General features: G+C 38.5%; 1 protein-coding gene across 1 annotated transcript in view; it reads left to right on the top strand.

Annotated features, from left to right (window-relative positions):
* Window positions 1–17579, top strand: part of LOC126175422 (uncharacterized) — a 581488-nt gene that overhangs the window by 507202 nt on the left and 56707 nt on the right. The window contains exons 17-20 of the mRNA XM_049922221.1: window positions 5082–5314; window positions 5985–6189; window positions 6580–6737; window positions 7007–7348. Of these exons, the coding sequence (XP_049778178.1) occupies window positions 5082–5314; window positions 5985–6189; window positions 6580–6737; window positions 7007–7348 (938 nt within the window). The remainder of the gene's footprint in view (window positions 1–5081; window positions 5315–5984; window positions 6190–6579; window positions 6738–7006; window positions 7349–17579) is intronic.

The raw sequence follows: 17579 nt of genomic DNA on the forward strand, positions 1-17579 counted from the left end.
GACCGAAATCTCCTTTGACTTGGAACTCATTAATTACGAGCTGTTTGGAATTCTGGGACATCCTGATTACTTGCACACTGATCCCAGAATTATATTTTCTCGTGAGGCTTTTTTTTTTTTTTTTTTTTTTTTTTTTTTTTTTTTTTTTTTTTTCTCTCTCTCTCTCTCTCTCTGTGTCTCTCTCTCTCTCTGTGTCTCTCTCTCTCTCTCTCTCTCTCTCTCTCTCTCCAACAACTCCAACTCAATTTCTTGTTCATTAACATTCAACCAAATTTTTCCTGTTTTGAAATCTATTCTGCATCTGTATTGACGTAGGCTGACGACTCTGATATTGCAATCTACCACCAAATTTTTCTTAACAAGGAATGTGCTTAATATTGCTACACTTCCGAATTCCACACCAAGTAGTGACTGCACCTTTACATTAGCCGATCGAGCCCCAACGGCGCTTATTATTCTGCAATTTTGAACTGGAAAAACTGGTACTCATCTTATATTTCTGATCCTGTTGAATAGTGCCTCCGAAATAACATTTGTGGTTGCAGCTGTTTCTAAAACCGCCACTATAGGTACGGTCTCCATAATGACTTGCACTTCGGCTACTGCCACCTGTTCCTTATCCTCATCTTGTGGTTCTAAGTCCTCGGTCAGTTCATCTGCCAGTAATCGTCCATCACTATACGTTAGCGTGGGTACACACATCCTGTTGCCCCTCAACCAATTGTTGACCGCTCCTCCGGGGCACGAGTGGGTCCTTATGAGTTTGTTGGATTTTGATTTGTCTGCTGGTTAACATCATCCGTCACTTCGGTAATTAACGGTTGATTCGGAAATGTCCGTCACCACTGATGTTGGCTATTTGAATTCAGTCCTCCCGGTTGATTCCAATTTCTATTATTGTTATTATTCCAGGCTTGGGGTCTTTCGTTCCCCCACACGAGGTTGTATCTTTTCCCGTTCCTGTTGTTCCTTGAATAGCCCCTCGCAAGACCATTGCCGGGATTACTATTGAGATTTTGAGGGGTTCCTCCATTATTTAACGATCTCTGTTCATTCCTTCTAAGTGTCGATTGATCACCATTGGTAGAACCCATACTTCCACCTTGCCTACCGTTTGGCAGAGGTTCTATCACCCTTTATTGAAATCTGTTATTACGGGCTTTCTGGTTGTTCTCTTCGATAATATCTATATGGTCTAACGTCGTGAGGAATGACTCCAAGTCTTTGTCGTTGCCGTAAATCAATTGATTCCGGATGCTAGTTGGTAGTCTTGCCTTAAGTATGTTTATTATGTCTGGCAAGGGCATAGGTCTGTCCCAGTATCTTGTTTTATTTATATATTTTTCAAAATACCTTCTAAGGCTTCCTTTCGAAAAGGAGAAAGGCTCTGGGTAGAGCACCTCCTGCCTGTACCCCTTCTGACCAGAACTTTGCTAAAAGCGCCTTCTCAAAATCGTCATATGTCGGGTAAACAGAAGTCATGTCCGAGGCCCAGATTGCCCCCGAACCTTGTATGTATCCTGTAACAAAACTGATCTTCTGCCACTCCGACCAATTTCTGGGTAGCACTCATCTGAAACTTCGAATAAAACCAATTGGATGGACCCCACTTTTGTCAGGGTTAAAAATCTGGAATTGCCGATGCTTTATCAGTTTTTCTTCGGCATGGCAAAGGCTTTCGTAATCTCCGGTAGATAAGGATTCACGCGAACAACCCGCTTGTGGCAATTTAATGTTTGAATTACTTGCACAAGTCGGTATTGTGTGCGAATGGGCAGTAACTGGCTCTATAGTCGCTGCCAACTTCTGCTGCTGCCCTGTATTAATTTGTTCTGAGCTTTGTTGTGAAGCACGCATCGACTCTTCTGTCGTTTGTTTCCAATGCTCCAAATCAGCACCTAACTACTGTCGCACCTCCTCAAGTCCTTTCGCAAACAAATTCTCTTCCTGTTTGCCAGATAAATTCTGGAATGCTGCCTTAACATTTTGCTCAATGTTTTCACATGTTAGCCTTTTGTTTTCTAATGTGATTTCGGATAATTTACCCGTTAATACGTTAATTTGGTGGTCTATAACGTCTTGACGCTCTGTCAGATGTTAAACGCTTTCCTTTAGGTTAGTCTGTGTACGTGCCAATTCAGGAAGTTGCACAATTGCACATGCCATGGCGTCTTGCTTTTGTACTAATTGTGGAACCATATCCACTTGTTCCCATATGGTATCTATCTTAATAGCCACATACTCCTTCATTTTGACACGTACGCGGTGAGTAGATTCCTCACATTGTGCTTTCACCAATTCTATTTGTGCAGTTAATTTTTGTTCCGTCTCTTCGGCCTGATCTTTGAGTTCCTTGGTCTTTGCCTCTATCCGCTGCTCTAATTCAGAAAACTGTCTTGTAACTGCTGCTTAATCTCAGTCTGGACTAATTTCATCTCTTCTTGAGTTTGAGTGACTGTCACTAATTGTGCTTTAATATCGGTTTTCAGATTTTCCTGCCCTTCAGAAACTGAGGCTAATTTTGTATTCAAATCATTTTGCCCCTCAGTAATGTCAGTTTTCAAAGTATTCATGCTCTCGGCTATCATCTGCATCTGTCTCATGATAATTACCAATGGATCTAATCCCTGCTGCGTACTCGCTGTTACACTCGCAGCCGTGTCTACAGGGCGTTCTGTTGCGCTGTCTGTAGCCATTGGTCCTACAACACTTATTACTGCTTCGTTATTAGCAGTGCTAACAGCTGAAGGATGATGTGTGCTGCTTTGCTCTGCTTGACTCATCCTAAACATTGCCCTACTTAAAACCATATAAATGATCTACTGTCACTAAATGTAACTTCGTTCACACGAGAGTACTTCTGTGTCTAATTTCTTAATGTACACATTCAGATAAATGCAACTGGGACAGGTCAATCAAAAAACTTCCTATATCTAACATGAACACAAATAATCAATGTTCAAATATCAAATAACACTAAATAAAAAAGCATATACTTCAATTGTACAAGCAGGCTTTAGTAATAAAAATATAGATCTGGCCTTTTCTCTGTGCCCAGCATGCTGTCTTTTGGCTTTATTTGTGGATCCAATTATATCACCTGCGAGTCTTTCCTCTCTTTTCCAAGCGTCAGTTTGGTTAGCTCGTCGTAGTTGACATGAAACATAGAACAAAATTATTTTAGCAACCTCCAAAAACGTGTCCTGCCACGGATTGGCCATTTTAACATTTTAATGTTCAAAGAATAAGTTGCCGTCTCTTTAATCTAAGAATAGATGATCAGTGCAGCTAGCCACTATCTCTGTGTAATGTCTTGTCTGTATAGGCGTGTATCTGTAGTTTTTAAGATCCCTTCACCTTCACACATTAGTCTATACAGTAAAGTATGACCCTCCCAGTTCTTGGCTGATCCGTGATAAGACAGGCGAAAAATTAGACTAATGGAGGATTCTTAGTATTATCTCTATTTTCATTCGCTCTCTCTCTTTCTCTCCTTTATCTATGTATAGTTTTTAATATAAGATTTGATTACGTGATATCGTGATAAAAAGAATCGGCCAAATAGAATCTTTGGTGGAGTCCTTCGTCTTGATAATCAGCGGCTGGCTTGCTGTAAGAGATCTTTACCTTTATTATTACTGTTAAACACTGCAGTCAGTAGGGAGAATCAATCGTTTAGACAATTTGTTCCTTTTACAAAAGATTGCAAATTCCAGATGTGTACGAAGCCTTTTTGGACGATTTAACACAGACTCAGTGATTGCAGGCTCTCTTCAACACAGTGAAACTTCCCCACTAATTACAGGGCCAACGTGATCAACAAATGATTCAGAAAAAACTCATTCGTTCATTCACTCTAGAACAAAAAAAGTCGCAAACCTTATTCACGGAGGAAATCGTGTATTAAATCCATCTCCATTACATGTCCAAATCTCCAGTGATTCCACGCCTTAATTATTTTCCTTTTACAATCAAAACAAACCGCTAGTGGCACAAACGTTAAATTGGCTCGCTTTAGTGAGAAGAAAAGCAGAATATGTATCTCTCAGAAACACATCAATCCCTCAACAGATACTTCAGAAGCTGTTCTAGTTACCACTCCTCTAACAACCATGGAGAATCTATATATGCATCTCTGTTATTTCAAAGAATAAATGCACTAGAAAATACTTTGGTGTCGACGAGCTGTCGCCGCATATATTACGAGAAAATCAGATCAGATAACTTTTTCAAAGTGAATGAATGTGGATGGTTTGATTGAAAATGATTAATTGGTGCGTGTTAGAGGGCATTTGCTGTGGGGACATTACAACTTCTACATTCCATAACCTGCAGAAAGATCTTAGAAAAGAAACATGCTCATGAATGTCTTTTGCTTCTGTAAATAAACGATCTTCTGATATTACAAAAGAAAACATGGTCCAGCTGTTTAGTTATCATCCACACACAGAGTGCTGTACAATAACTGCAGTTGAGTTGGTATATAATATGGCTGCTCTCAAATGAGGCCCTATGTTTTACAGAATATAAAAGCATGTATTGAACTGCAGTAAGATTTGGAGGGTGGTTGTATAGTGTTTCACCTGGATTGTCTACATGGGAATGAGCCGTTGGGTGTACGATTGACAGCAGGTTTGTCGTGAGATTGTACTTAGATATTGTATAGATCAGGTTTGTATATCAGATGCGTATTCAATGGTAATGTTTCTGAAGCTGTATAGTTAAAGTAGCAAAAATGTAGCACCACAAACACTAGTGAAGTTTGTGTGTGGTTTCATAAGGCTACACATGAGGCATTATTCAACTACAGATCAATGGTTGCTTTTTCTTATTTTCTCCTGGAATTCATTTAATTGTAATATTAACTACATTTACACTAAAGTAAGTAAAATGTGTTTCCATTGTTGTAGCAAGTGTTTAGACAACATCCTACCTGAGTACATTGTACCTCTTTCTGCAGTTTCTGTTAAATGTGAAGTAAAAATGAGAACAATTCTCTACACATGGTAACCTCAGTAAATATTTATATGAACCCCTCACAGATAAACTTTTGTACTGAACTCTCCTTTTTCTATTTTCAGTGGCTAAGAGCTCACCTTTAGCAGTGGAGGCTCTAGCAGGTCTTGCAAGTAAAGAAGACTTCACAGCAGTTGCTCTGAAGAAAGCATCAAGCTCAGTTGGTTCTTTGCTTCCCTACAAGGATCTGATGTTGATCCATGTGAAAGGACGTAGACATGTACAATCTCGTCTTGTGGAACCTACTGTGGCATCTGTTAACCATGGAGATAATTATGTACTTGTCACACCAACTGAGGTATGTGTGTCTGTGGTTGTAGTTTTCTAATTTCTCTTCTGCATTCACCTTCACTTCTTTTTGTTCTTATTTTTTCTGTTGCAGATCCCACACTTAGTTAAATAGTTTTTAGTGTTTTTGTTTAATTTATTATTGCTACACTCTCTTCCCTATTCTTGTTAGTATATATTTTATTTTGTTTGCACTGTGCATCCTATAAATCACAACTACCTCAACTATGAAAAAAAAGTTGCTGTTAACATAGTGTGGACTTCTGTTCACGTAAATGCTATTGCAATCTTGTAGGAACTGTGGTTTTTTCCATCATGTGATGTATGTTTCACAAATCCAGCATAGTATCTTGCTTAAATGACTATATCAGATACCAAAAGAGAGCAGCTCAAGAAAATAAGAAATAGTTAGAGTATAAATTTTGAGAAATTCTTTACTTGCTCAGTAAGAGTACAGATATACAAATCTCTCCTTTAATTAGAGTGCTAAATGACATTTGACTGAAACTGCATGTTAGTGATTGGAGCCAAAAAAGAATTATTGCTTAAAAAGGCACATTAAATTCAGATACAAAGATACAGTTCTTCTGAAAATACTTTGGAAATCATATATAAACATACAGTATTTGAGAAATTGATGCAACAGTTTTGAAATGTGTAAGTTTTTGATACTTTTGCAGGTTTTTAATTGGGTTGGCCTATACTCAAATGTCATTGAGCGATCCAGAGGAGCTGAGATAGCACAGTATATTGTGCAGAAGAAAGATCTTGGGTATACAGGTTCAGGACAGGTAATCACTATCACTGAAGAGAAAATAACTTGCTCAACCTCCCAGAAGAAGCGTTTTTGGCAACTGCTTGGGGCTCAAGAAAATATTGGGGAAGGTATGATAGTGTGCCACCATACATATTATTGACCCCTACTGTTATGTTTTCATTAAAGTATTGAGTCATAGCTTCATCTCATGAGTGACTTACCATTAACACACCAGTACTTGATGTTTTGTACCACTGGAATGTTTTGGCACTACACTGGCTTGTATTGTTCTCTATAGCTCTTGTCTGAAGCCAACATTGAAATAACATTTGTTCAGTGTTCTTGAAATGTAATTTTCGCTTCATGTCGGTGTTACTCATAATATATACTATTGATGTGTAAAATAAGGACTTGAATAGTTTGAGGATTAAATAAGTAAATTTTTTGAAGGGTACAGGACACAGCTTTAGATGTCACACACAAATTCTTGTTAACAGTTTCTCTTTCTGTCACTCAAGGTACTCCAGCTTATGCTGGGCATCCAGATGAAGATGAACTTTATGAAAACTGTATCCTGGCTACTAACAAAGTTTATGAGCTGCAAGAGCATGAACTGGTTCCCATGGAAGAATATTGGGGTAGTATACCACGCATTCAGATGCTGGATCCGTCAAAAGTATGTTCCCTTTGTGTTTACTAATAATGAATTTGTTTTCTTTGTCAGATTATTTATGATTATATTTGGTAACTCTTCCATTACATATTATTTTTGTAATGAGTACTTAAACAACATGTGTTAATGGAAGTAAATGGGAAAAAGAAGAGAGCTTGTTAATTACACTAACACAAATATTACAACTTTTACATGTATTTTAATTTTTCATTTAATTAGTTTTATTGGACATTGTCTTAATGCTTCAGTAACAGTGAAAACCTTTTTTCCAGATTATAGTTTTTGACTTTGGCTCTGAAATGTATATTTGGAATGGAAAGAATGCATCTCTGGATACTCGTAGAGAGGCAATCCATTTGGCACGGGAGCTGTGGTCCGAGGGTTATGATTATACAGGATGTGATGTTTGCCCCTTGACCATAAGTGCTGCTCTTGGCTCACACTTAGAGCAAAATGTGAGCACCCCAGTATCTGGTCCGGAACGACCCAGTTGGGCCTTGCTTGGAAAGGTTACACAGCACATGGAGACCATACTTTTCCGAGAAAAATTCCTTGACTGGCCTGATTTTTCTCGTGTCATACGCTCAAAGGTCACGGATGATATAGATAAGCAGGTTTGTATATGCTTGAAAAGTATTGTGTTAGTGTAATGCAAAATACTGTTTCATTCAGTGTAGTTAATACAGTAACCTGAACCATAAAATATTACTGTGTCAATAGATATAATTTTGTTCAAAAAGTATTTTCCCAAAAAGGTGTAATGCCAAAAACTCAATAGAAACAGGATGTCAATCAACCACATTAGGTGCAATGTAAATTTAGTTTACTTTTTTGCAGGGGGGCAGAGATATAGTTAGCAGACAAATAAAATGCATGTTATTGGGACATGATTACACACAAAAAGTAGCAATGCCCTGATATTCAATGTGTGTTTACTTATGAACTTCATTTCTCTGATTGTAAGTCAATTTTGACAGCTGATCACCACTAACAGTTATGTCACTGTGATGAAGTCATAGTTGCCACATCTCAGTTAATACATTGACCTATTCTAAATATTTACCTCTAATACACAGACCAAGTTGTAGATTACAAAGTTTACTTAGAAATGAGGGTTCTGGTATTGTTCATCTCCTCCAAAGTAAATAATTTCTCTCTGTGAGTTTCTGTCAAATGTTTAATATAATTTCACATTTAATGTGAAGTTCTAATAATACCAAGAGGAATAAGACAAAAACTGCAAATGTATGCTAATAAAACATTAAATAAATAGTCTTTTTATTGGCATAACCAACAACATTACTATCCACTTTGCCACAGTAACTGATTAATTATATAAATAAATAATATAGATTTTTGCTTCAGTCATCTATACATTTCAGTAGTGTGCTGTCATCACCAAATGTGTGTTGTTGTATTGACATTGTGACATGGATATATGTTGTCCTTTTGGTAGACAGTGATGAGACAAGAAAGTTACATGATGCCTTGATGTTTAGCAGAAACCCACGTAACTTTCTTGCTTCATCACTGTGTGCAAAGAAAGCATCAAACATGCGTGCTACAGACGTGATACATAATGTGAGCAAAGCAAAATCTTCCTGATGGTGATTGTAATGGTTGATGGTGGCATCACCATTGACGCATACCGTAGGTTTTAAAATAAAGAGTGACTGAAAGAAAAAAAAATCAGTCTTACTTGTTTATTACCTAATCACTCACAGTCCTTAACCAATAATCCATTATGGGCAAAGTGTATTAAATCATGTATTTGCTTTTGAATCATTAAAACTTTCTGGTATTTCTTGGGGAAGTGAAATGAACATGTACAAATTGTGACAGAATGTTGTCGTTGCGACCATTAAAATCTGTTCCTAGAACCTATAAGTGAATTTTATTTCTTGTAAAATTCATATTTTACTTTCAACCTGCTAGAAGTCTTTTCATATGTGGTGCTCAAGATATGAACTTATTCTATGAACCAATCATTTTGAGTTTTTGAGTCTGCTATAAGATACTGATATTATAATGTAATTAAAGCCTAAAGTTTTTATAAACCTTTAAGTAAACTTCTAGGAGATCAACAACTACTTTTACTTCATAGCACTGTTAAACTGTCAACTCACAAAAAATTGAAGGCTTTTGGTACATTTTTTTAGCACTGCCATTAAATGCTAAGCTGTTGTGGATTGATAATTATTTTTACCATTCATCTTAAATACATTTTCTCAAAGTAGTTTTTGGAAATTAAATAAAAAGGCTGCTTTATCCATTATAATGAATGTTATCTAGTAATAGAATGCTACAGTAGACATTTTATTGTCAGAACAGTAACATATTATCTGTACCTAATCCTTGCAGTAGTACTAATTAGTGCAATACATAGGTTTTATGTGTATATTCAGAGATGATACTGTACATAGATTACATACTCAAGTAAATAATTTAAGGGTAAAGGACACCACTTACGAATAACAAAAGCATTGAGTCATCAACAGGTGCACACAAAAGAGAATGAAAACTTGCTAGCATTCAGAAATAAAATCTGACCTCAAGCCGGAAAAGGGATACTTTCCTGAACTGCTTCAGATAGGTGGAGCTGGGGGTGGGGGAGAGGGGTGGGGTGGTACACTTTCCCCCATAGCTCTCAGGGAAAGGGGAAAATATACTGTAAGATGTTTTTCTTTCTCAATAAAATGATTTAAAGTAGGTATTACACAGTTTTTAACAGGATAATAACTTTGACGTTTTTTTATGACTACTAACAAATCTCCCCTCATCTTCCAATATATTAAAAATATTTGAGGCCCCCAGGTCCAACTCCCTATCCCGCCCCACCTTTGTAGACTATCGTTTGTGTGTGTGTGTGTGTGTGTGTGTGTGTGTGTGTGTGTGTGTCCACTCTCTAACTTGAGAAGGAATTTATTTCTGAAAGCTAGCAAGTTTTCCTTCTCCTTTGTGTGTACCTATCAATGATTCAGTGCTACAGCTGTTCATTGACTTGTCTCCTTTAGTTCTAAATTAAGTACATTATACCAGAACTTTCCTACTATATTTACATACCCATGTTTCAGTTATAGAGAGTAATGTAGTGTTGTTCTTCATCCCTTTTCTCTTCTAGCTTTTCTATTGCATTCTACACATACTGAAAAAGATGAGTTGCAAGTCTCCTCTCCAGGTTGGTTACAGCAATGTTGAAATTCTACTTCCCTTTTTGGAATAAATTTGCCATATACTTTGCTTCTTGTCCTCTTATGATTTTTGTTAATACACATTCAGTGTTAAGGAAACCACATCAGTCAATTTTTCAGTACTCATCAGATGGGCCAAAAGCCATAAAATGTTAATCTGAAAAAAATGGAGGGAAGTCAGTGTGGTGACAAACAGGACAGTCAACCAGTGACACACCACGTGGATGCCAGTATCTCTGGTAGGATCGGACTGCATACTGAAAGCCTCAGATGGCTAAGGCGCATTTAGGGGCACACAGAGTACAGAACAAAGAAGCCAGGATTGCAGAAAGGTGGTGGGAGGGGGTGATCGGCATGTAAAAAATGATGATTAATTCTCCTGATACTCCATTACATCGGGGAGCTTTTGAAGCCATCAGTCTCTCAGCATACAAGTGAGAACATTATACAATATAAATTCTTGCAAAACGGGAGATTTTAAAAGTCAGTTTTTGCATAATTAAAATTAAGAGATGGTGCTAAAACTTTCAGAAATGATAATAAAGTACAGAACCAACATATGGTAACTTGAAGGATAAATGGATTCAGGACCTTGTTGTCAAGAAGAAGGTGATATGAACAGTGGAAAACTGTCAGTTTCTGACTATGGGGGGGGGGGGGGGGGAGAAACTAATGCTGGTCAAATATGAGGTGTGAGGAGATGGCTTTCAATGGGCAAAGGGCTTGTGAATGAGGATGTAAAACAAATTTTGTGAAATTTGGAGTGAGTAGGTGCTTCCATTAAATGTGTGACAAATAATGGGCTGCCAGTGGTGTGGTAAAAACATACAACATAGACGTAATTGATTTTTAATGACATGTTCACATGTAGTTTCAGGCTAAAAAATATAGACAGTTTTGGAACAAGGAGTTAACTACAACAGTTGGAGATTAATAGTGCCATCAGCACTCTACAAGAGCACCAAAGAGTTTCTTTTAACAGCTGCTACAAAAGGATGCTGAAGAGTGTAGTACGCCCATGTATGTGTGAAAAAAGGACAAGGGTGAGGGGCTTGAGGGATAGTATTATGAATGATTAAGAAAGTTAAAAAATGTAGTTCAAATAATATGACATAGAAAACACTGTCCGAGTGGTCTGCAAAATTATATGTATTTGGTCATGAACTGGCTTTGGGCTTCTTAGGCTATCGTTATTTCCCAGCTGACAATGGCCTAAGAAGCTGAATGCCAGTTCATGACTAAATAAATACAGCTTTTTATAACGTCCTCTTTAATATTATTGTCACGTTCTGCCAAACATTAATGGAAAATGCAGTTGATATGTGCTTCAAAGTTATCCATACTGTATTTTATGCCACAGTGGATATTTTACATACTTTTTCAGTAGCTTGATAAGTGACGTGAAACTGTCTCTTTGAGATTATCATCTGTTTATTGAATTCGTGATGATTTGTAGCTTCTTATAGTGTCTCCGAAGGCTCTTTTTGAGATCGATTGTACAAGACTTGCTATAAAGGGTGAGCATAAATTTTAACTGTGTCTTTCTATCAACCACCCCCCCCCCCCCCACCCCCCCACCCCCCCACTTGCAACTGAAGACTGGAGAGAAAACTTTAGTGTGCTAGTATGTATGTCTCCCAGTCACACACTCATCACACTCATCAATGGAGGAGACCTTAATCATATATCAGTCAGTTGGGATACGTACAGTTATTTAAATGCTTAGCATTGTAAGGCATCCTGCATTGTAAGGCATCCTGTGAAACAACACTAAATGCTCTGTCTGAAAACTGCTCGGAACACACATTGAGTGGCAACAAATAAACCTGACCTGTTTGAACATGTCCTCATTGAAACTGGTATCAGTGTACATGATGCTGTTCTAGCAGTGACAATTATCAAACTCATTCCATGTAGGCTTTAACGGACGGCGTCTTCATCAATAAACACTTCTGGGCTAAGTTGCTGTGGTCGATCTGTAGAACTTCTTCTCCCTGACGTTTCGTTCTCAACTACGGAGAACATCTTCCGAGGTGAGTCAACGACTGGCTGCTAGGAGCTGGGGCGCGTCACGTGGTGTCAATGTGCAGCTATCTCTGGCTATCGTCTGTTCTCTCGATTGCAGGCAATCGATTGTCACGTGATTGATGCAACGTCGACCGCCATATCTTATCCAATTTTAATCCTCCTCCTTTACGATTAAAATTGCATTGATGTTTGTGGATTTCAATTGCCTCTCTATACAGACGTGTATAATAATGCGATGTCCTCGCTGGCACGCTTGTTTTACCAAATTTTATTTCGTGATCTCCATCCTTGAAAACGTGTTCCGCTACTGCCGATTTGTCGATATGTCCCAAGCGACAGTTTCTTTTGTGCTCCGTCAACAGTGTATTGATGCTTCTTTTTGTAGTTCCTATGTAAACCCTGCCACAACTACACGGAATTTTATATAACCCTGGGGTGGCTAGGGGGTGACGAGCATCTTTTGTTGATCTTAGGCATTCACTAATTTTCTTAGTAGGTCTAAAAATGGTCTCTACCTGAAACTTGGCTAGTATTTTCCGAATGCGATCCGTGATATTATGGATGAACAGAAGAAATTGCTGTCTCCTATTTTTAGGCATTTTTCTATTTGGGTGAAGTGCTCGTTTAATCTCGTTTTTCGTATAACCATTTTTCGCAAAGGCCATTCGTAAATGATTTAGTTCTTCTTGTAAGTAGCCTGGTTCACAAATATTATTGGCCCTATCCACTAGTGTTTTTATGACCCCCCCCCCCCCTTTTGCCTAGGGTGGTGGTTTGAGTTCTTATGGAGGTAGCGATCGGTATGTGTACCTTTCCTGTAGACCTTATGGCCTAAGGTCCCATCCGCCTGTTTGATAACTGATACATCCAAGAAGTTAAGTTGTCCATTCTTCTCCTTCTCCATAGTAAATTTAATCTCTGGATTGATGCTATTTAAGTGTACCAGGAAATCATTCAAGTCTTCTTCCTCATGATTCCATATTACAAAGGTATCATCCACATACCGATACCACTTCGAGGGGCTTTTTTTGGCCGACTGCAGTGCTTGATGTTCAAAATATTCCATGAATAAATTCGCAATTGCAGGACTTAGGGGGCTTCCCATGGCTACCCCATCGATCTGTTCATAAAATTCACCATTGTACTGAAAATAGGTCAAGGATAGACAGTGTTGGAACAAGGCTACTATATCAGTAGGGAACATATCGGCTATATGGGAGAGAGTTTCATCAACTGGAACCATCGTGAACAAAGACACTATATCAAAACTGACAAGGATGTCACTAGGACTGACAGTAATTTCCCTCAATTTCTCAATGAAGTGTAGAGAGTTTTTAATATGACTCTCAGTTTTGCCTATGTAAGGTTGTAACAAAGAGGCAAGGTGTCTGGCTAGTTCTTGGGTAGGAGCTCCAATTGCGCTGACTATTGGTCTCAAAGGAACATCAGGCTTATGTATCTTTGGTAATCCATATAATCTCTGAGGATAAGCCTCCGTTTTACAAAGATACTTTTTAACTTCTGTAGGAATGGAAGACTGTTTTATCAGACGATTGGTGGCATTCAGCACATTCGTTGTGGGATCCTTTTTCAACTTCTTGTATGTGCTGGGTTCCAGGAGATCCCTGATCTTCTTGTGATAATCCTCAGTATTCATTAAAACAGTAACATTTCCCTTGTCAGCGGCAACTATAATAACATTCTTGTCTGCATTGATCTCCCGCAATGCCTTCCTTTCCCCTTGAGACAGATTGCTGCTGGGTGGCTTAGCTTTGCGTAATATCCTGGAGGTTTCCATTCTAATTTCATCAGTAGAATATGATGGTAACTGACGAATTCCTGCCTCTATATTAGCAATGGGTAGATCACATAACTAATGAGGAAGTATTGAATAGGATTGGGGAGAAGAGAAGTTTGTGGCACAACTTGACCAGAAGAAGGGATCGGTTGGTAGGACATGTTCTGAGGCATCAAGGGATCACAAATTTAGCATTGGAGGGCAGCGTGGAGGGTAAAAATCGTAGGGGGAGACCAAGAGATGAATACACTAAGCAGATTCAGAAGGATGTAGGTTGCAGTAGGTACTGGGAGATGAAGAAGCTTGCACAGGATAGAGTAGCATGGAGAGCTGCATCAAACCAGTCTCAGGACTGAAGACCACCACAACAACATATTAGCAATAATATCCTCCATAGGAACCTTGGATGGAGTTATTGCAAAATTCCCTCCTTTAGACAGAACAGAAAGTTCTTCCTTAGACAATTCTTTTTCCGATAAATTAATAACCGTTTGGGAATTGTTTGGAATCGGTGTCTTCCAATAGGCAGAAGGAGAAGTTTGATCGTCTGCAAGAGGGTCGACAGGAAACACCGATTCCAAACAATTCCCAAACTGTTATTAATTTATCGGAAAAAGAATTGTCTAAGGAAAAACTTTCTGTTCTGTCTATAGGAGGGAATTTTGCAATAACTCCAACCAAGGTTGCTATGGAGGACATTATTGCTAATATAGAGGCAGGAATTCGTCAGTTACCATCATATTCTGCTGATGAAATTAGAATGGAAACCTCCAGGATATTACGCAAAGCTAAGCCACCCAGCAGCAATCTGTCTCAAGGGGAAAGGAAGGCATTGCGGGAGATCAATGCAGACAAGAATGTTATTATAGTTGCCGCTGACAAGGGAAATGTTACTGTTTTAATGAATACTGAGGATTATCACAAGAAGATCAGGGATCTCCTGGAACCCAGCACATACAAGAAGTTGAAAAAGGATCCCACAACGAATGTGCTGAATGCCACCAATCGTCTGATAAAACAGTCTTCCATTCCTACAGAAGTTAAAAAGTATCTTTGTAAAACGGAGGCTTATCCTCAGAGATTATATGGATTACCAAAGATACATAAGCCTGATGTTCCTTTGAGACCAATAGTCAGCGCAATTGGAGCTCCTACCCAAGAACTAGCCAGACACCTTGCCTCTTTGTTACAACCTTACATAGGCAAAACTGAGAGTCATATTAAAAACTCTCTACACTTCATTGAGAAATTGAGGGAAATTACTGTCAGTCCTAGTGACATCCTTGTCAGTTTTGATATAGTGTCTTTGTTCACGATGGTTCCAGTTGATGAAACTCTCTCCCATATAGCCGATATGTTCCCTACTGATATAGTAGCCTTGTTCCAACACTGTCTATCCTCGACTTATTTTCAGTACAATGGTGAATTTTATGAACAGATCGATGGGGTAGCCATGGGAAGCCGTCTAAGTCCCGCAATTGCGAATTTATTCATGGAATATTTTGAACATCAAGCACTGCAATCGGCCAAAAAAAGCCCCTCGAAGTGGTATCGGTATGTGGATGATACCTTTGTAATATGGAATCATGAAGAAGAAGACTTGAATGATTTCCTGGTACACTTAAATAGCATTAACCCAAAGATTAAATTTACTATGGAGAAGGAGAAGAATGGACAACTTAACTTCTTGGATGTATCAGTTATCAAACAGGCGGATGGGACCTTAGGCCATAAGGTCTACAGGAAAGGTACACATACCGATCGCTACCTCCATAAGAACTCAAACCACCACCCTAGGCAAAAGGGGGGGGGTCATAAAAACACTAGTGGATAGGGCCAATAATATTTGTGAACCAGGCTACTTACAAGAAGAACTAAATCATTTACGAATGGCCTTTGTGAAAAATGGTTATACGAAAAACGAGATTAACCGAGCACTTCACCCAAATAGAAAAATGCCTAAAAATAGGAGACAGCAATAACCATCAGCTGGAAAAGTACTTCTTCCGTTCATCCACAATATCACGGATCGCATTCGGAAAATACTAGCCAAGTTTCAGGTAGAGACCATTTTTAGACCTACTAAGAAAATTAGTGAATGCCTAAGATCAACAAAAGATGCTCTTCACCCCCTAGCCACCCCAGGGTTATATAAAATTCCGTGTGGTTGTGGCAGGATTTACATAGGAACTACAAAAAGAAGCATCAATACACTGTTGACGGAGCACAAAAGAAACTGTCGCTTGGGACATATCGACAAATCGGCAGTAGCGGAACATGTTTTCAAGGATGGAGATCACGAAATAAAATTTGGTGAAACAAGCGTGCTAGCGAGGATGTCGCATTATTATACACGTATGTATAGAGAGGCAATTGAAATCCACAAACATCAATACAATTTTAATCGTAAAGAAGAAGGATTGAAATTGGATAAGATATGGTGGTCGACGTTGCATCAATCACGTGACAATCGATTGCCTGCAATCGAGAGAACAGACGATAGCCAGAGGTATCTGCACATCGACGCCACGTGACGCGCGGTGGTGCCCCCTACGATATCCATATAAGCGGCGGCCCCAGCTCCTAGCAGCCAGTCGTTGACTCACCTCGGAAGATGTTCTCCGTAGTTGAGAACGAAACGTCAGGGAGAAGTAGTTCTACAGATCGACCACGGCAACTTAGCCCGGAAGTGTTTATTGATGTTTTATCAAACTACAAAGGGCAACTAGGGCAAGTAGAGAGATTTACATGTTCAATAAAGTAGATATGTTTCGATCTCAAAGAAAAACTCTTTAAGTTTTAGCTCAAGGCATGAGCATTTAGAGGAACTTCAGCTCAAGCTTAGAAGAATAGTTGACTGATCACTGGATAAATATGTACCTAATAGAACAGTTCACATTGGGAGGCAACCTACATGGTATACATTGCTTATAAAGAAACTGTGGTTGATGCATAATAGGTGTAATACGAATATATAGGGATGTAGGTAGACACAGGTAAATGAAACATTATTGGCTGTGTAAAGCCGAAGTCTTCAATAATTACCAAAGCAGAATGCTATCGAAAGACCTCATACAAAACCTAAAGAAATCCTAGCCAAATGAAATCCTCCCCTTTCCAACTACTTTTTCTTCCATTTTGACACAACTGATAGCAAAACATATAGCACTGATAATGCCAAATTCAGTCATATGTGATGAAATGGTTCTCCATCATGAAACTACAGTGGTCCAGCATGCTTGGTGTGCAAAACCAAAGTCCATTCAGTATTTTTTTCACCCAAACAATTGTGTCCTTCTTCAGTATTGTACAATAATATACAATTGATTGGGAATGGGGGGGGGGGGGGGGGGGGGAGGGGAAAGAAACCAAATGTAAAAAGTGAACACAAATACAACACAAAATATTTTACATTCCATAAAATTAAAAGAAAAAAATGTATATAGAACAAGATGTGTATAATATACATATAGAATATATTTTTGTCTGGGAAAGACTTATTAAACTACCCAACATGATAATTATCACTGAAGTGGAAACACATTGGGTGCATGTACAGTGATATATGTTTAGCTATTACTCAAATGTTGAAATGGAAAAACAGAATGGAGGGGGGGGGGGGGGGGGGCAGCATTTAAAAAAAGATGACTTTTCTGATAAATCTGGGTGTACAATTGTAATGTGCATTAAAACCCATACAACATTTATTTGAAATTTTATTTTCTTGCATCAACAGTATTCATTCACAAATATTAAATTCAGTTTCTGTCAAGGTGGTGTTTCATCCCTTAACTGCTGTGTGAGCACATACAAAAAGATGTGAGAATC

This window comes from Schistocerca cancellata, chromosome 3 (genome assembly GCF_023864275.1).
Source record: "Schistocerca cancellata isolate TAMUIC-IGC-003103 chromosome 3, iqSchCanc2.1, whole genome shotgun sequence".
Classification (NCBI taxonomy): domain Eukaryota; kingdom Metazoa; phylum Arthropoda; class Insecta; order Orthoptera; family Acrididae; genus Schistocerca; species Schistocerca cancellata.